This window comes from Myotis yumanensis, unplaced genomic scaffold (genome assembly GCF_028538775.1).
Source record: "Myotis yumanensis isolate MYYU_CA2020_CCGP unplaced genomic scaffold, mMyoYum1.0.hap1 SCAF_22, whole genome shotgun sequence".
Classification (NCBI taxonomy): domain Eukaryota; kingdom Metazoa; phylum Chordata; class Mammalia; order Chiroptera; family Vespertilionidae; genus Myotis; species Myotis yumanensis.
The window spans coordinates 3,204,070-3,223,594 of NW_027223773.1; the positions used below are offsets into that span (position 1 = coordinate 3,204,070).

Sequence of the window (19,525 nt, forward strand, 5' to 3'; positions counted from 1 at the left end):
TCCCACCCCCACCCCCACCTCCGGGCCCAGTCTGGCTTGAGAATCACCAGTTTGGAATCTTCAGGAGGGTGGGGGAGGTCATAGGGAGAGTGGGAATGTCGTTTATGTTTGTTCCTTGTTTTCTCTAGATTTTAAAAGAAAACTAATACATTCCATGCCTCCGGGAAATCAGGAAAACGGGTCACTTACCGGATTGATGGCTTATTCTAAGAGGCAGGAGCTCAGGAATCGTCAGGCAGCGAGGAGATGTGCAGGGCAAGGTGTGGGCAAGCGCAGAGCCTCCGCGCCCCTCTCCAGGGCACCCCGCTCCCCAACCTCCGCTGTGTCTACCACCCAGCTCCTGCCCAACACCAACCTCCAGCCCCTGTTCCCGCCCCGGAAGTGGGAGGGCAGGAATGAAAGCCCATCCTCCAATCACAGGCTGGCTCCCAGGCTTCCAGCCCCATCCTCAGGTGCTATCCACGCATCACCTCATTAGCATACACAGGTGTGTTGGAAAGGGCTGTTGCAGGAATGGAGAGCAAGCGACCAAACACTGTATCTACTGCTCTTTCTTCATTCCCAGGGTTCCAGGCTTCCTCCTGGTATTCTCTCTCTTTTGTCTAAATGGCATCCTTGCCCGGCCGGCTTGGCTCAGTGGTTGAGTGTTGACCAATGAACCAGGAGATCAGGGTTCGATTCCCGGTCAGGGCACCTGCCAGGGTTGCCAGCTTGATCCCCAGCCGATCAATGATTCTCATCATTGATGTTTCCATCTCTCCCTCTCCCTTCCTCTCTGAAACCAATAAAATAAAAATTTTTAAAAGAACATCCTCAGCTATTCCTTTAAAGCAGCTCATCTGGCTGTCAGTTCTCCACGTTTCCTTTACCTGGTCGGGTTCCTGAGGGACGTTTCACTGGGTATAGAATTCTGAGTTGACAGTTACTTGCTTTCAGCACTTTGCATGTGCCACGTCCTCCTGGCCTCCTTAGCTATACAAACCCACTGTCGTTTGAAATATCGTTTCACTGTAGGTAATCTTTCCTTTTCCTCTAGTTGTGTTCACATGCCCTTTGGTTTTCAACCGTTTGCGATGGTCCTGGGATGGGCTGGGATGTCTCCCGTTCACTCCGCTTGCTCGGGCGGTTTCTGCCATCGGGTTTGGGCCACAAGTTCTATGGTGTTGGTTCCCATGTCAGTTCAGCTTTCAAAGCCCAGTGCCATTGAGATCAGTCCCAGCTGTCCCCCAGGGGGTCAGCCCAGACGCCAGCTCAGGCCTCCTGGGTCTGCTATGCTAATTAGGACCAGCTCCACGGGTGACAGGTGTGAGCAGGTGAGCGGGGCAGGGGCAAACCTGGGTTCACAGATAAACTTGGTGGAGCTACTTTCCTGAGCTCGTCCCTCTCTGCTCTCTCTCCACTTCTTGCTGGTTCCTTGAGACTCCCCATTACTGGGCCTTCAGCCCCAAAATGCCCACTTTTGTCTCTGAGCCATGTCCTTCAGAGAAAAAAAAAAATCACATGGCTCAGCCTCACCCTCTTCAGTGAAGGAAGTTCCTGCCTCGGACCCGGGCTCCTGCAGGCTCCCCTTGGCAGCCACGGGGTGAGCTGCCACAACCCGGCACCTCTGAGGTCACTTCTGCACTGTATTCAGGCTAGGAGATACCAAGCCATTTTTTAAAGAAGATTTTTTAATTAATCAATACTTTTTAAAATATATGTTGATTGGTTTCAGAGAGGAAGGGAGAGGGAGAGAGAGAGAAACATCCATGATGAGAGAGAATCATGGATTGGCTGCCTCCTGCACGCCCCACACGAGGGATCGAGCCTGCAACATGTCCGGGAATCGAACCGTGACCTCCTGGTTCATAGATCGACGCTCAACCACTGAGCCACGGATAGTTCGACTCAACACCCGTAGAAAGTATGGAACGCATCCTGCTAAACCTTTCTCTGGTGAAACACCTATCGAGGCGTCAATGTGACCGCCCGCGTTCTTCAACCGCGGACGTGCTCACCAGAATCCGTCCCCACAAAGCAGAAGTTCCAGCGGGTCACAGTCACTCACTTTATTCACATTTTTTTCCAAGTCACTGCGATATTAAATAGAAGCAAAAAGCAATACATGGATCTTAGAAAAGGCAGCCCCACCCCCAGGGCCTGAGCGGTGAGATGGTAAGCGCCCGGGCGCTGTCCCCGCGGAATGGTACTGAACTCAGTGCTCACACTGAACTTACCACACGGGGAGTTCTGCTAATTATTATTATTATTTTTAATCCAAAAAGAAGCTCCTAATGTCTTCCTTCAGGTGTCCTGCCTGAAGGAACACCTTCATCCGGGTGTTCCCACCTCATACTAGCGGGCTGGCGGGGACAGATTGGGCCGGAAATCTACACGCAGCTCCTGGCACAGAATTCGCTATGAAGCGCACACACCCTGCCCCCCAAGAACCCCCACTTCCTCCGATTGCACAAACACCCACTTCTCATGCTAACATCCTGAAGTGGCCGGCTCACATTTTCCGGGGCCACTTTTAAAATATCCAACGGTCGCAACATGACCGCAAGGACCTTCTGAGTTAGCAGTTTGGTCCCCAACCAACGCAGAATCGGGCTTTAGCAACCGTAGCACCATTTTAAATCGAGTCCAGTGACGTGTAAAATGATCCACTAAACAATTTTTTGACCAAAGCCGTCAACAAGAAAAGTCTTTATTTCTAACATAGCCTTCACCTCACTCCCTCTTCACCAGTAATACTTTGGAATGTTTTAAGAATCAGGCACTGTAACCCTCCACGTATAAAATCTCTGCCCAGGAGAGCATTATCAATTTAAAGAAGGAGAGAAATACCCTAGAGGGTTTTTTTTTTTAATAAACCTACAAATTGTGCAGTATTCTGGTTTTGTGGTTTGGGGTTTTTTTTAATATATATTTTTTATTGATTTCAGAGAGGAAGGGAGAGGGAGAGATAGAAACATCCATGATGAGAGCGAATCATGGATCCGCTGCCTCCTGCACGCCCCCTACTGGGGATTGAGCCTGCAACCCGGAATGGAACAGAGACCTCCTGGTTCACAGGTCAACGTTCAACCACTGAGCCACACTGGCCGGGCCAGTGTTCTGTTTTGGATGTTATGGTTTCCAATAACCCAAACAGCCACCATTCTCCCAAAGGACTTAGTTACCTGAGTTACCCAACATAAAAGTAACAAAGCTATCTAATATTAATAAAAGGCCTTGGCCGAAACACTGTAACGCCGTAACGACCAAAGACCCCGGTGTGGGTGGGCGGGGCTGCGCGATTTCGAGCCCTGAGCTTCTAGTTACATATAAAGTGGCATAAGTAAGTGCCCACTATAAGATGAGCCATTAAGAGAATTCCTTTATAAACTTTTAAAAATGTTTCTATGTGCTTAGGAATTTTACGGGGCGGGGTGGCACCCACATACCCAGAGGTACCAAGTGAGAGTCGTCTTTCAGGTTTTTTAAAAAAAATTAAAAGAATGAATTCCATTTTACTTCTCATTCACCTAGGTCCAGCGAGTGCCAATGTTTAAGCCTTTGACTTCTCTTAATAACAGTAACACAGAAACTTGGCAAATTGTTTTAATTCCGAGCTTTTAAAGCCAACATTTTGAAAGTCTATGTAGCAATATTTTATTCCATCGTTTAAATATCCCTGGATTCTCAAGCAGTTTCAAACTTTGCACCATGAAAGGGGATTTTACACTACCTGCTTGTCTTGCAAGTCCGCCCAAGACTTAAAGAACATGATTACATATTTGTTTCTAGACCATCAAATCGTTACAACTTAAAACATTTCATAGGCTCAAAAGTTAACTTGAAACCTTAATGACTGGGACACAGGAGGGGGGTCTCACAATTCATTTGTGTGGATCTACTCATTGTTCATGCACATTAAAATTACTTTAAAAATCTTGGTCATTTGTCCTTTATTTAAAAAAGAGGGGGTGGGCCTAGCTGGTTTGTCTCAGTGGATAGAGCGTCGGCCTGTGGACTGAAGGGTACGGGGGTTTAATTCCAGTCAAGGGCACGTACCTCAGTTGCAGGCTCCTCCCTGGCCCGGGCCCTGGTCAGGGCATGTGCAGGAAGCAACCAATTGATGTGTCTCTCTCACATCGATGTTTCTCTCTGTCCTTCCCTCTCCCTTCCACTCTCTCTAAAAATTAATGGGAAAATATCCTCGGGGGAGGAGAAGAAGGCGGGAAATGGCCAGTATCGCCGTCTAGGTTTTCCCAGATCTCCCTGGAGCTGTCAGGAGTAAACTCATTAAATGAGAGTGTTTCCTGAAGGAAGGGGTGTGGCTTATTGAAAGCCTGGAGGAAGCTGGGTCTCTTTAAAAAAAAAAAAATGTTTTTATTAATTTCAGAGAGGAAGGGAGAGGGAGAGAGAGAGACACATCCATGAAGAGAGAGAACCATGGATCGGCCGCCTCCTGCACGCCCCACACAGGGGATGGAGCCTGCAACCGGGAATCAAACCGTGACCTTCTGGTTCATAGGTCGATGCTCACCCACTGAGCCACACTGGCCGGGCGGGAAGCTGGGTTTCTAAGGCAGTCTGTTGGGGTGTGGGTGGGGAGTTGGGGGGGTGGGAGGGATCTCTTCCCTAAGATTGTCAGTTGCAACATAAGCACTTGGGCGGAATGGCTAACCCCGAACCCAAACAGCAGGGGGTGGCTTGACCATCAGCGACACCGCACCGACCACACTGATTCCCCTCCCAGTCCTTGCAGGGTCTCGGGGCTTTAACGGCCACAGCAAGAGCGACCAGCACCCCTCGCAGGGCCGCGCCGGACCCCAGCGAGCCTCCTCCTGTTCAATTCACACCTCACTGAGCAGGAGCGCTCTCTGCCCGGTGACTCCCCTCAAAACGCCGCACACCGGCTTCAAAGTCTTTTTTAAAAAATAAATAAAAGCTCCTGGCCCTTCCGTAGGAGTTTCCAAAGCTTAACACCGCTGTCAGTCGACATCATGTGAAGTTTTATGTGGAATAAGACACACGTGTGTTCTAAAAAGCGAGCATCATCCTGCAAAGACCCAGAGGAGAAGAGAAGTACCAGGGAATCGCTCCACCTCGCACCCAACACCAGCATCGCCTTCACACCCTCCCGGCACCCGGCTGGCCAGGCACCCGTCTCCCCTCGCCCACGGGATTCAGCACCCATCCCTCCTCTAGACCCTCCGCCGGGTGGGGACCAGGGTTTCTTAAAACCACTCTTTCTTCCCCAAAAGCAAGTGGACTGAGAGATGGAGCCCTTCATCCCTACACAGCCTCCCACGTGCACCCACACACGGTTCTGCATGGGACCTGCTGGCTAGGAATGGATTCCCACCGGAGCCTGAATGTGCCCACGGTCACGCTTGGCCATCGGTGAGGTCCGTGGAGGGAAAAGTCGAGAAGTTCGGGGGGCCCCTGGCTCACGGCCCCTCACCCCCCACGAGCAAGCAAGACCGGCTCAGTTTGCTCCCTGGGATTCCAGGCCGCCCTGAATGTCATGGTCACAGAAGAGAGGGGTCCGCCGGGGCGTGTGCCCGCCGCACGGACCGGTTCCTCACCAGACGCTCCAGGAAAATCGCACAATAAAAAAGCAAAAAGACACCACGGTCTGACTGCCAGGACACGCCTGCGTCCGCTCCGCACCCTGGAACGCATCTGACCTGCGAAATGACAGGTGCCCACACAGTGGCTTGAGGAGGACAAAGGACCGTCCCGAGCCCAGGAAGCTCGTCGCGATCACAGCCACCTGCAGTGCTGACCCGAAACACAACGCAGGTCCCAGCTGCGTGACACGCGGATCCACGTTCCTGCCGAGACTCCTGTGGACGTGACACTGGCTCACGCAGCTGCGCGCCAGGACCGGAGTCTGATGCCGACGACGACGGATCGATCGACCGTGGAATCTGGAAAAGCTGTTCAGGCCGGGACGAAGGAGGCCCCGCTTGCCCCAAACTCCCGGGGAAAAAAACCAACTATGAAGCATCTCTAGCCATTTTAAAGGCATTGGGTGTCGACGTCTGAAAAGATTAAGATGCTTTGAGACGAAACCCTCACAGGGAGAGCAAAGACGTAGGGCGTTATCTTCGTCGAGAAGCAAACGTCGATGGCTTCGAGGTCGCCTGCTGCCCGGGCCGGGGCCCGGGGCACCCCCAAAGGGCAGCATCTTTAGGGAACCCCCTAAGGAACCTGGCACCAGGGGCTGGTTTCTCACACCCACGACCTGGTCCTTCTGATGTTGGCGGTTTGGATAGTTTGTTCTTTTATTGATGCTTCTCAAGGAGGCGGAGCCAGCGGCCTCGCCCGTCACGCACGGGCCGAGTAGCATCGCATGTACTCCGTGACCCACGGGCTCTCCGAGGCGGCCGGCTTGGCCCTCCGGCTCTTCTCCACGTCCACCGAGTGCGCCCGCTGCCTCTGAGCCACCAGCCGCCTCTTTTCCACCTGCCTCCTGTTCTTGGCCCGTAACGCCGACTCGTGAATCTAAGGAGAGTTCGTAAAGGGAAAGTAGAAATAACGTCAGCGGCTTTTCGAACGGACTTGCAAGGATATCTGAATGTTTAATATTTAAATTTTAAATATTTAATATTTGCAAGGATAACTTAAGTGGCTTTGGAACTGATCTGTGCCCGGCCGGTGTGGCTCAGTGGTTGAGCATCATTGGACCCACCAACGAAGAGGTCCCCAGTTCGGTTCCCAGTCAGGGCACATGCCTGGGCTGTAGGCTCGATCCCCACTGGGGGGTAGGCAGGAGGCAGCCAATCAATGTTTCTCTCTCTTCGGTATTTCTATCTATCCCTCTCCCTTCCTCTCTAAAAATCAACAACATATTTTTTTTTTTAAATATTTACAATGAGGTCGCCAGGAGTGGGTAGAGGCACGCCCAGCACCCCCCCCCCCCCCCATTCTCAGCACAGAAGTCAGTCCCCCTGGCCTGCGTGACGTGCCCACGCACCTGAAAATGTCCACTGGACTGACCTCCAGACGTAAATGGTGAGCCGCCCATTGGCATGAGTCTCTAGAAATGGGCTCTGGAAAATTACTGGATCCGCTTAGCATTCAGCCTGGGCCCATATTCCATTAAAGGACTTGAAATGTTTTACAGCAAAACAGTTAAAAAGAAAAAAAAAATCCTCCAGGGATTTTGCCACCTCGGACATTTGATGCCACAGATAAACCTGGTTAAACGTCACCCCAGGGACCGGGCGATCTTTGTTAAACCCCAGCTCTGTTGTCTCAAATATCCCTCTAGCTCACACCATCTGCCAGGGTTTAGAAGGCTGTTCGGTAAAAATGTGATTAGGGCATTTAATCAGAATTCAAACCTTCTGTGCTTTCTCCTTCTGCTTTTTTTAAAAATATATTTTTTAATTTATTTCGAAGGGAGAGGGAGAGAGAGAAACATCAATGATGAGAGAGAATCATGGATGGGCTGCCTCCTGCAAGCCCCCTACTGGGGACCGAGCCTGCAACCTGGGCATGTGCCCTTGACTGGAATCGAACCCGGGACCCTTCAGTCCGCAGACCGACGCTCTATCCACTGAGCCACACCGGCCAGGGCTCCTTCTGCTTCCTTCCATTCATTCCTTGCTTCAGGCTGCAGTCAAAATGCGAACCTGGGTCACTGGTTTGTGGCTCTGCACGTGAGGGCCCTCCCCTCCGACACGCTCTCAGGACGTGGAACAGGGACAGGGAGGCCTCAGGTGGGGGAGCAAGAGGCACCCCGTCTCTGAGCAGCGGAAACACCACCCACCATTCGCATCCACTCCCAGGAGCAAAGGGCGACCTCACGGACAAACCAATGACAAAGGAGCCGAGGGGACACCAGGCAGCACAGCCGAAGGGCCTGGCGACCTCCCCAGGCGCCCGCGGCCAATCCGGACAGGCAGCCGCCAGCCCTGTGTGCCCCTCTGCACACCCCCTGGACTCCACCCACTCCCTCACCAGGCTCCGTGCTATAAACCCTTGCAGGCACCCCGGCCTCCTGGCAGAACCCCCGGTCCCCAGGCAGCCGGCACCCCGAATCCTCCTGCTGGCTCATCAGACGCCCAGTTCTGGACTTCCTTTGGTGCCATACCAGCCCCTCAGATCTGCACGGCCCCCGAGCAGCCCAGGGACCACAGGGGGGGCCACCCAATGAGGGGCAGGCAGTTGTGTTTCAGCTCCAGGCCCAGAGAAGCCAGGCCACCAGCCACGGCGGACGTCAGGGCCAGTGCGTGGAGGAAGGACCCCTGCCCTGGTGCCGGCCAGTCCATCCATGGACACCACAGGCCTGAATGGACACCCCTGGGAAGCTGCTGAGTGTTCTACTGAGATCTCCCCCTGGGGCCCCCTAAAGTCTCCGCCCTTAAAACTATTAGGATGGCCCGGCCGGCGTGGCTCAGTGGTTGAGCGTCAACCTATGTATATAACCAGGAGGTCACGGTTGGATTCCCGGGTTGCGGGCTCGAACCCCAGTGGGGGGCATACAGGAGGCGGCCAATCAGTGATTCTCTCTCATCATGGGTGTTTCTCTCTCTCCCTCTCCCTCCCTCTCTGAAATCAATAAAAATATAGTTAAAAAATAAAAATAAATAATAAAACACTTAGGATGGAGGACCCAGCGCACTGTCCCTCCAAGGAGCTCAGCTGTGGCTTCCCTCCCCCCTCCCCCTCCCTCCAAGGGGTAATTAAGAGGTGGGCTGCACGCTCACCACACACACCACACACACATGCACACATGCACACACACGCACACACACGCACCACACATACGCGCGCACACATACACACACATGCACACGCGCGCACACATGCACACATACGCACACCTTGTGCGCACACACATGCACGCACACACATACACACACACACACATGCACACACGCTCACCACACACACACGCACACACACACATGCACACACACATACACACACGCGCACACACCTCGTGCACGGGCGCGGAAGCACAGACGTTGTGCGTTCTCTGGCTCCCCGTGTCCGTCTGCCGCTCCCCCCACCCGTACAGGGCGAAGGGATGCCTCTTTTCTCTCGTTTTACTGGACGATCTCTGAGGACTTCTGAGCGCCTTCCTGCTGCCCCTGGCGAACAGGGCGCTGGGATGCTGGCGCGGTTTGGTGCCGCCGAGCGGGCGGTCCGCGCCCGTCCCTGCCGCTCCGATCTCCTCTTCGGGTTTCTCCTTCACGCCTTTTCCTGGCGACGCTTTTTCTAAGAGAAGACAACACAAGAGGAAGACGTTTTAAAAATCCGGGTTGCGAATAGTGCCTTTAACTCAGCGGTTCTCGACCTGTCACTCAACTCGAGCTCCCGGCTCCCATCACTCCCGATGTCCCACACTCTGGACAAGGCTGCGCGTGGCTCTGACACGCTCCTGGGAAGAGGTAGCTGGTGACCTCAACCTGACAGGCCCATCACAATAGGCTGTGGTTTCCACGGTTACCCACCTGGTGCACAGCCCCACTTCCCCAGGGTGAAGAGCTAGAGACGTGGGAGCCGTGTGTTAAGGGGCTGGCCCTCCATTTGCATCAGAAATGCCCCTGTGACCACAGGCCACCTGTCCCCCCCCCCTTCCACTACCCTAACCCCCCCTCCTCTGTCGGCAGAGCCGGGGACCGGTGTGATGGCCTGCCCGCCCCGCGGTGAACACTCCAACGCACAACTATCTCCCCTCATGGCCTTTGGTGGTTCTGCTGTCATCGCTGTTTACAAACCCCCTGTTCTGTGTAAAGGCTGTGTTGTCCTGTTCTGTGTAAACCCTCTGTGAGCCTTTGTTCCCTGGCAGCCTACACTTCCCTCCAAATAAGGGCTCCTCTGCATCCAGGCCACGCCTCCCAGTCGTGGGTCTGAAGGGTCCCCCCTGCTCTGGAGGCTCCAGAATTGGGGGCGAGTGAGGATTTGCTGGTTGCTCTTCCCAAATCTCTTCGCCTTTTAAAGACATACTCTTCTTCCTGACCCCTTTCACTTGCTTCTGTCCACATCCCCTTTTATAACATTTATATACCTTTTTAATTGATTTCAGAGAGGAAGGGAGAGAGAGACAGAAACATCCATGATGAGAGAGAATCATGGACCGGCTGCCTCCCGCACACGCCCCACACTGGGGATGGAGCCCACAACCCGGGCCTGTGCCCTGACCGGGAATCGAACCGTGACCTCCTGGTTCACAGGTGGACGCTCAACCACTGAGCCAGTGAGCCCTGCACGGGCAGTCCAACTCAGGGGCCTTGATAGATCACCTGTCATGCCTATCGACAATGACCTTGACTCTACCAAAGTGAACATCCAACTAAGTAATTCAGAGAGAGAGAGAGAGAGAGAGAGAGAGAGAGAGAGAGAGAGAGAGAGAACAACGCAAGAAACCTTCCCAGAATTACAAGACACTAGTTCCACTAAAAGAGAGAAGACGCCAACAGTTTCCCAAGCAGGGGAGGTGCCGACTACAACAGAACAAGGATCAGACTGAGCCGAAACTGTGCCGGCAACATCACAAGTTACACCCCCGCCCGGCGATGCCTCCAGATACTGAGACAACTCCTTCCATCCCAGAATTCCCTGCCCAGCCACCACCTCGCTGAACTGTGAGGGTAGAAGAGGACTATCCTTCGACATGCAAGGTCTCGGAAGACTAACCTCTCACACCGCCTTTCTCAGGAAGCTACCAGGAGGAGCTCAACCAGGAAAGAAGACGCCGGGGAAGCCACACAACGAGGCTCCCACCCGGCCAGAAGGCCAGGAGTCCCGGGGCGGAGGCCACGGGCCCTCCCAAGGCACCACCCGGCCGCCGCCACCAAGAGCAGCCACCGGGCCAGATGGAAGTGGGTCAGAGGCCCTGGGAGGGATCGCTGGAGATGGCCTGAGCGATAGTGAACCAGACGCGCTGGCTGGATTGTGAAAGAAAGAAGAGGGATCATGGCAAACAAAGTAGGGCGGCTTTTTTTTTTTTTTTTAATTCTCACCCGAGGATATTTTTCCATTGGTTTTTAGAGAGAGTGAAAGAGAGAGGGAAAGACGGAGAGAAACATCGACGTGAGAGAGACACATCGATGGGTTGCCTCCTGCACGCGCCCCGACCAGGGCCCAGGCCAGGGAGGGGCCTGCAACCGGGGTACGTGCCGTTGACTAGAATTGAACCCGGGATTCTCTGGTCCCCAGGCCGACGCTCTATCCACTGAGCCACACCAGCCAGGGCAATGGAGGCAGCTCTGAGCCACACTTGCACAGGCACAAAAGTGTAGATACTCATCGTGAAGTGAACAAACACCAAGATGCCTGTATGCAGAGGGTGTAGCAATGGGCCATGTGTATGGGTTAGGACAGAAGTAAGAAGAGAGCCAATAAGTAATGTTAAAAACTTAAAAAACTCAGATCGATGTTTCTGACTCTCTATCCCTCTCCCTTCCTCTCTGTAAAAAATCAATAAAATATATATTTTTTTTAAAACTTAAAAAACTCAGGACAAACACACACACACACACAAAAATAAACTCAGGACGTGTCAGTGAAAGCAACGCTACTTGAAGTCACAGAAATCAACACCAAAGGAAAACCCAGAGGAGTCGGAAGTGGTCCCGAAGGAATAGGCAGTTGGTATGTGTGTGGCGGGAGCGGCTCTGTCTTTGTAATAAGCCGTATCTATATATATAAAAGCCCAGCAACCCAACGGCAGAACCACGGGTCGCTATGATGCACACTGCTGCGGCCAACCAGCTGATCCGGCCCCATCAGCCCTCCCACCCTGATCAGGGGCGGCCAGCAGCCAACCTCCTGAGTACCCCCCCCCCAGCTGGCCCCACCCAGAATCGGCCCACATCTGACAGGACCGGTGGACCCCACACCGGGCCTCTAGTAGAACTATATGATTCTGCGTGTATATGTGGCTTGAGTAAAAACAAGAATTAAATGTTTATGTTTTACAGAAACTCAAGAGTGCTCATCATTCTAGTATATAAAACCGCCCACTGCCCAGCTGACATGTCTCAGTGGTTGAGCATCGACCTATGAACCAGGAGGTCACGGTTCGATTCCCGGTCAGGGCACAGGCCCCAGTTGCAGGCACCATCCCCAATGTGGGGCGTGCAGGAGGCAGCTGATCCATGATTCTCATCATTGACGTTTCTCTCTCTCTCTCCCTCTCCCTTCCGGTCTGAAATCAATAAAAACCTATTTTTTAAAATGATGGTGCTACCTGAGTGTTTTGCACCTTGAAGGAGAAAAACACATATTCTGAGACCAGTGGCGGGAAGGGTACTGCGCTCTGTCAACTGCAGTTCTTTTTCTCGCTAGAGGAGCCTCTTTAAAACCCAGGCACCACCTTAGAGGGCGGCAGGAGGCACGGCTGGCTACTGTATCCCAGGGGTTCAACCTGGCCCTTACCGCCTGCGAGCATCCCCCGGCCCCCGGCCCCCCAAATCCCGCCTCCCGGGCTGAGTCCCCAGCTCTGCAGCCTCTGGGCAGGAAAGAAGGGGAAGGATCAGGGCTGAGACAGCAGAGGCGCAGCCCCCTCTCCGCCCCCCCTCCCCCAGGGGCCATGTCCCAGCTACTGCTGTGAGCGAGCACAAGCGAGCAAGGGAAGCGGAGGGGACCCCCCCCCCCCCCCCCCGCACCCGCCAGGCCCTCGCCCCGCCCCCGCGCGTGACGTCACACTCTGCGTAAACAAATGCAAACTCCTCCCGGGCCCAGGTCCCGGGGTTCACAACAGCGAGGTGGGTCTCAGCCTCCGGGAGTCGCCTTTGAGCCTCCGACCAAAGCTGGGCTCTTCTCATTTAAAAAAAAAATGGGGGCTTAGGAATACACGGATGGGGGTTCGCGGGCTCCCTAAGGCCCCCTGGCCCTCGCTGCTGGCTGGAGCCCCCTGATTAGGGAAATTAGGGGGGTTGACACCTGCTTTATTTGGTCTAAGGGGGCGGATGCCCCGTTCCTTAAGGGGATAAAGCAGTCCTGGCCGGTGTGGCTCAGTGGGTAGAGCGTCGGCCTGCGGACCAAAGGGTCCCGGGTTCGATTCCAGTTCCAGGGCGGGTAGCCCGGGTGCAGGCTCCTCCCCGGCCCGGGCCCTGGTCGGGGCGCGTGCAGGAGGCCCCCCATCGGTGTTTCCCTCGGTCCCTCCTTCCCCCTTCCCCTCGCGCCGCGAGCAACGGGCAGAGGGGGCACCTCCATCCTCCGAGCAGCCCCCCTCCCCGGCCGGTACCTGGCACAGACGTGTCCTCCGCGTCCCCGGCTTCCGCGTCCCCGGCCTCCGCGTCCCCGGCCTCCGCGGCCTTCGCGGCCGGCTCCTCCCGGGACCCGCGCGCCCGCCGGGCCGGCCCCTCCGCGGGCGGCGGCGGCGAGGCCGAGGCGCACCGGGGCGCGGGGCTCCCGGCGCCCGACGACGCCGAGGACCCCGAGTCGTCCGAGGAGCCCGCGGGGCGCCAGGCGTCCCAGAGCCAGGGCGCGTGCGCCTGCTCCAGCAGCCGGCGGCCGCGGCGGTAGTGCAGCAGCTCCCGGTAGCAGGGCGCGTACTCGGCCCAGCGCGGGTCCCGGTAGCGCTTCATGTACTCGCTCTTCACGCCGCGGCCCGGGGACATGGCGCCGCCACCCGCCGGCCTCGGGGCCCGCCGATCCCGCCGCCGCCGCCGCCGCCTGCGAAAGCCGGGACCCGACACAGAGGCGCGTCCTGCCCCTCCGGCCGCCGGGCCCGCCGCGACATTTAAATCCGAGCCCCGCCCGGACGGGCAGACGGGGCGGGAGGCGGGACTAGGGGGCGGGGCGGGGCTCGGGGTGAGGCTAGGGGCGGGGCTATGGGAGGGAGGCGGGGCTCGGGGGTAAAGAGAGGCGGGGCTATAGGGCGGGGCGGGAGGCGGGGCTCGGGGTGAGAATAGGGGCGGGGCGGTAAAGGGAGGCGGGGATAAGGGCGTGGCGGGAGGCGGGGCTAGGGGCGGGGCGGGGTAAAGAGAGACGGGGCTATAGGGCGGGGCGGGAGGCGGGGCTCGGGATGAGAATAGGGGCGGGGCTAGGGGCGGGGCGGGCTCGGGGGGTTAAAGAGAGGCGGGGATAGGGCGTGGCGGGAGGCGGGGCTAGGGGCGGGGCGGGGTAAAGAGAGACGGGGCTATGGGGCGGGGCGCGGGGCAGACGGGGGCGCGGGGATGCCGGGCGGGGAGGCGCGGAGGGGCGCGGGGTACAAGAGAGGCGGGACGGGGTGGGGGGAGAGGAGAGGCGGGGCGCACAGGGGAGCGGGAGTGGGCGGACAGCTTCCGGGAGGGCGGGGTCCTGGGGGCACCTGCTGGCGAGGCGTCTCCCCCGCACCCAGGTCCTGGGAGCCTCAGTGGGGAGAGGGCGGAGCGGCCCGGGCTGCGGGGGGGTGGGGGGGGGTCACCCGGGAAGGCGACTGGGCAGCGTGGGAGCCAGGACTGCGGGCGGGGCGGGGCCCGAGGGCGGCGGGAGCGGGGAGGGTGGGGGAGGAGGAGGCCGAGGAGCCGTGGACGCGAGCGCGGGGCCGGGAGCGGGGTTCCCGGGAGCGGGGTTCCCGGGAGCTGGGGGGAGGGCCTCCGGGGCCCCTGAGCGCCCTCCGGGGCGGGCTTACCTCCTCCAGCCGCGCCGGCCCGTCCTCCGCGGTGGCGCAGCAACCGGAGCGGCCCGCTGTCCCCGCGCTCCTCCCGCGCAGGGTGTCGCCGATGGCGGCCCGGTTGCCGCGGCAGCCCCGCCGGCTGAGACGCCGCCTCCGTCCCCGTCCCCGGAGCAGACGCCTCCCCCGCGCGCTCCCCGCCCGGCTCCGTGGGGGCGGCTGCTGCAGCGCCGAGCGCGGCGCGCAAGGGCGCCGGCGGGTGGGCTGCCCTGGGGACCAGGCCCAGGTCGCTGTACCCCCCGATTCGGCGCTGCCCCGGCGCCCCTGAGGGTCCGAGCTGCCCCCCTGTCCGGGGACCAGCTGGCCGCACCGCGCACCTGCGCTGGACGCGTTTCCCGGAAACACCCCACGTCCACCGGCGGCTCTCCCTTCCTCTCCACCTGTTACTCCGGCTTTAACCCATGTTCACGTTTTAGTATAACTCCTGTCTACACCCCAAACATTTTAAAATTAATTTTTATTGATTTCAGAGAGGACTGGAGAGAGAGGGATAGAAACAATGATGAGAGAGAATCATGGATCGGCTGCCTCCTGCACGCCCCCTACTGGGGATTCAGCCTGCAACCCAGGCATGTGCCCTGATCAGGAATCGAACCCTGACCTCCTGCTTCATAGGCTGACGGTCAACCACTGAGCCACACCGGCCAGACCGGCCCAGCTCTTTTTTTTGGGGGGGGTGCCCTTGTCCAAAATCGAACCCAGGACCCTTCAGTCCACAGGCCAACGCTCGATCCACTGAGCGAAACCACCGAAGGCCCAAGCTCTTTTTAGATTTTGCACAGACACAATTCATTCTTTGCATCTCATGCAGCTGAATGAGCCGGGGGCAGGGGGGGGGGGGGGGAATTGGAGGCTACGGTTCACCAGGTTCTTTGCCTCGTAAAATTATGATAATAATAATAATGAAAATAAGTAAGAATAATAAAATCACACCAGACCTGCTCAGCAGGCCTGGCCTTGGCCCTGAGTCCTCCGGGAGGCAGGGGGCAAGCTCGCTCCCTGGCTGCCCGCAGAGAGCAGGGGGCTCACCTCTCCAGCTGCCCCAGATGCCTGCCTGTCACTCCATCACCTCCCCCCAGTCACTGTCAACCGCCATTGGGCGGGGCCTGCACGCCTCCCACCAGCTCAGCTGCACAGAGCCCACCTGGCCCCAGGCAGGCCTCCAGGGAGTGTGGTTCCAGTTTCCAAAATTAGCTCTCCTGGTCGAGTAACTGCCCCAGTAAACATGCCCATATGTTCCCAGGGAGAGAGAGCAAGGCAGCCCCTGTCAGCCATGCGCTGGGGTAATTTGTTTAAAATATATTTGTACTGATTTCAGAGAGGAAGAGAGAGAGAGAGAAACATCCATGATGAGAGAGAATCATGGGTTGACTGCCTCCTGCACGCCCCACACTGGGGATCAAGTCCACCACCCGGGCCTGTGCCCTGACCGGGAATCGAACCGTGACCTCCTGGTTCCTAGGTCAACCCTCAACCCCTGAGCCACGCCGGCCGTGCTGAATGAGGTTAATTAATAGAGAAGAAAGGAGCCACTGGGCGGGGGTGCACGAGGGGCCCAGGTGGGAGCTCAGGGGCAGTGAAGAGGCAGCGAGAAAAGGCACGGAACACACCAGAGGCACCTTTGTCCTTGTGCCTGGAGGAGCCGTGGGCCTGCTCTCCGACACCCCCCCCCCCCCAAGTTCCCTGCACAGACTGGACCTGGACGGACCCCCCCCCCCCCCCCTCCGAGGCTCACCCATGGCTGCCGGGTGACGTCCCTGGGACCTAAGAATACGCACAAATCAGAAGGCGGGCTGCGAGCCCTGGCCATGCAAGGAGCCGAAAGCTGACACCGGCCGCCTGTCCCCGTGGCCTTGCCCTAAAGCGGCAGGGCGTCCACCCCAGGCCAGGGCCCCCCAGGCCAGAGCCCCCCGCCGGGCATGCCAGGCGCCCTATAACGAGAGGATGAGCGTGCTGGGGGGAATGGCAGGCATGTGGCCCAGCTGTCGCCTCCAGCCCAGCCCAGAACGGCTGCCCTGTCCCTGTCCCCACAGCTTCCCTGGCTCCGGCTCCAGGGCCAGCGCAGGGCAGCCCCTCCCGAGCTCTCGGTTACATGAGAATGAGCCCAGGAAATGGACAACAAGCCCGGAGAAGGCGGAGGCCGCTGGAAGAGAGAGAAGTCAGAAACCTGGTTAAGGAAGTGGGGGGGCCGGAGGCCTCTGTCGTCCATGCGGACTCTGACTTGGGAGGGGGGGCTCTAGGAGGAAAATGCCTCCCTCCATCTTGTGCCCAGCACCCCCACATTCCTTCTGGGCATCCACGACTCCGGAGAGAGTAACAGGCTGGAGACAGGGGTTCATTTTTTTTAATGTTTTTTTTTTTAAAAACTATATCTTTATTGATTTGAGAGAGGAAGAGAGAGGGAAGGAGAGATAGAAACATCCATGATGAGAGACTATCATGGACCGGCTGCTTCCTGCACGCCCCACACTGGGGATAGAGCCCAGCAACCTGGGCATGTGCCCTTGACCGGGAATCGAACCGTGACCTCCTGGTTCATAGGTCGACACTTAACCATTGAGCCACGCCGCCTGGGCACCATCGGCTTCATGATGCAACTTTATCTTGGGATTCTCTCATTAACTCTCAGCCTCGTTTTCCAAATCTGTAAAATGGGAATCCTTCCGGCTTTCCTCAAGAGCTGACTGCTCCCAGCCCACCCCGGGGCCAGCCCCTCAGCCCAGGTCATGTCACTGGCTGCTTGGCCAGCAGCCTGTCACCGAGCCCCCCAGGGAAGGAAGGAGGTTTCTCGGGGAGCCACATGATCAGGGGGGCTTGGCCACGGCTCTCAGGGACCCACCGCAGGCAGTTGGGGCTTGAGAGCATGTCCCAGCAGTTCAAGGTCAGGCTGCTCTTGCCCCTGGGGCCAAGGACGGACGGGCACACACAGGCTCTGCTCAGGAAAGACAAACAGCTCAGGACACCTAATGGGATAAACGGAGGCGCACAGTGAGGGGCGAACCCCCCATGTGTGGGAGCGGGCGCCTGAGGGGCTGAGAGGCGATGTCTCGGGGAGTAGGGGCTTGGGCTCCCATCAGAGGGGGCGACGTGGCAGATACACTGAGTCTGCAGGCCCTGGCCTCCCTCCCCCAGCCCGCCCCGCCCCCCCCGAGCCGCTCCCGGCTTTAAGTTGGAGTCTAGAGCCGGGCTCACTTGTCCAAGCAGAACGGGGGGACATCAGGCCACTTGTCAGTGTCCCTCTGCTTCCTTCTAGGGTCAGGCCGAGCGCGTGAGGGAGTGGACAGCTGTCTGTCCTGGGAGGTCCCCAGGAAAGCTGAACCCGCGCCAGGGCCAGGGCCAGCGCCTGCTCCTGTGGGTGCAGCTCGGGCACTCGGGCTGTGCCGGGCTCAGCAGCTCAGCTGCCGGGCCTCCACCTCGGGGCACAGGCAGCCCCCCACCCCCCCACTCCCCGGGCCTGGGTCACCCCGATCTTGCTCTGCATATGGGGATTCTTCCCAGGAAAGACCAGAGCTGTCCAGTCTCCTGTCCAGCCAGCCAAGGAGCGGGGAGAGAGCAGCACAGGGGGAGTGGGGGGGGGGCCGCCATTCTATAGGGACCCAGGGGGCACAATGGCTCTGTCTGTGCACCCCTCAGAAAGCACCCCAGATCCCCAGCGAGAGCGAGCACCAGTTCCTCGCCCAGTCCCTCTACGGCACCTGGATGGACACCCTCCGCATCCGCCTTTAATGTGATGCAAACAAGTTCTCTCCGGAGCCAGAGCCCAGACCGCAGGCTCCTACCCGGACGCTCCCCACGCCAGGTTGGCCCTGGCTGGGTCGGCTCCGTGGACAGAGCGTGGGCCTTCAGACTGAAATGTCCCGGGTTCAATTCCCGGTCAAGGGCACGTGCCCAGGTTGCGGGCTCAGTCCCTGGTGTGGGGCATGCAGGAGGCAGCCGATCGATCTCTCTCTCCCTTTCCCTTCCTCTCTGAAATCAATAATAATAATAAAAAATACTTAAAACACACGCATACACACACACACACACACACACACACACAAAGGGGACCATCACCAGGGAGATTATCCAAGTCTTCAGCCCCCTCCAGGTGGTGCTGAGCCCCAGGGGGCGCAAAGGCAGGTGGCAGCACCCCTCCTGGTCCTGCCCATGACCTTGTGACCTCGGAAAGGCTGTGCATGGTGTTCCCATTACAGACTAAAGAGAGAGCAGCCCTAACTGCAGAGTGGGGTGAGGGTGGTATTGGGGGTGCAGCCTTCCCCTCACAGCGTTCACGGAGACAGTTGTCCCAATCCCCCAACGCTGCAGGGCCGGGCACCTCCACCCTCACAGAGGGGAAACTGAGGCTCAAAGACACAAACGACGTGCCCGAGGGAACGCCGCTCCTGGGATGGTGGCCCGGCCCTTACATGTCTTTCTCTTTTAAAAAAAAATATTTTTATTGATTTCAGAGAAGAAAGGAGAGGGAGAGAGAGAGAGAGAGAGACATCGATGATGAGAAAGAATCATGGACCGGCTGCCTCCTGCACCCCCCTGCTGGGGATGGAGCCCGCAACCCGGGCCTGTGCCCTGACCAGGAATGAACTGTGACCTCCTGGTTCCTAGGTGGACACTCAACCACTGAGCCACACGGGCCGGGCCTCCATTTCTTTCTGATCATCTATTGTTCTCTCCGCTCAGCACCAGTGGGGCCTCCCGCTCTCTGCCCTGGGTCACACATAAGTGCCCATTAACACAGCTTCCCTGAGCCCCTCCTGTGGCTGCCACCCCCCACCCCCCACCCCCTACCCCCACCCCAGGCTGCTGATCTGGTGACTCCTGCTCGTTCCCAGTCCTTACTGTGGGGCCTGGCAGCTCCACACACCCCGGAGGCAGCTTAGCCGCCTGGTTATTAAAAAGACGGCACTCCTGGCTTCATAATTCCTAGTTAGGCCT

At 57.7% G+C, this 19,525-nt stretch overlaps 1 protein-coding gene across 1 annotated transcript; it reads right to left on the reverse strand.

Annotated features, from left to right (window-relative positions):
• Positions 1-2,033: 2,033 nt before the first annotated feature.
• Positions 2,034-14,636, reverse strand: CCSAP (centriole, cilia and spindle associated protein). The gene is made up of 4 exons (XM_070401213.1): positions 14,552-14,636; positions 13,181-13,645; positions 8,924-9,204; positions 2,034-6,480 (listed from the first exon to the last, which is right to left on the reverse strand). Exons 2-4 carry the CDS (start codon positions 13,554-13,556, stop codon positions 6,304-6,306), a joined length of 834 nt encoding a protein of 277 aa, XP_070257314.1. The 5' UTR covers positions 13,557-13,645; positions 14,552-14,636; the 3' UTR covers positions 2,034-6,303.
• Between the last annotated feature and the right edge of the window lie 4,889 nt (positions 14,637-19,525).

Bases quoted from the DNA above. Each gene is read 5' to 3' on its own strand.
- CCSAP (XM_070401213.1), bottom strand. From the start codon at position 13,556: ATGTCCCCGGGCCGCGGCGTGAAGAGCGAGTACATGAAGCGCTACCGG. The intron at 9,205-13,180 runs GTACCGGCCGGG...GTCTTCTCTTAG, and splicing joins GGAGGACACGTCTGTGCCAG to AAAAAGCGTCGCCAGGAAAA. The intron at 6,481-8,923 runs GTGTGTGCGCGT...AACTCTCCTTAG, and splicing joins CTTCCGCGCCCGTGCACGAG to ATTCACGAGTCGGCGTTACG.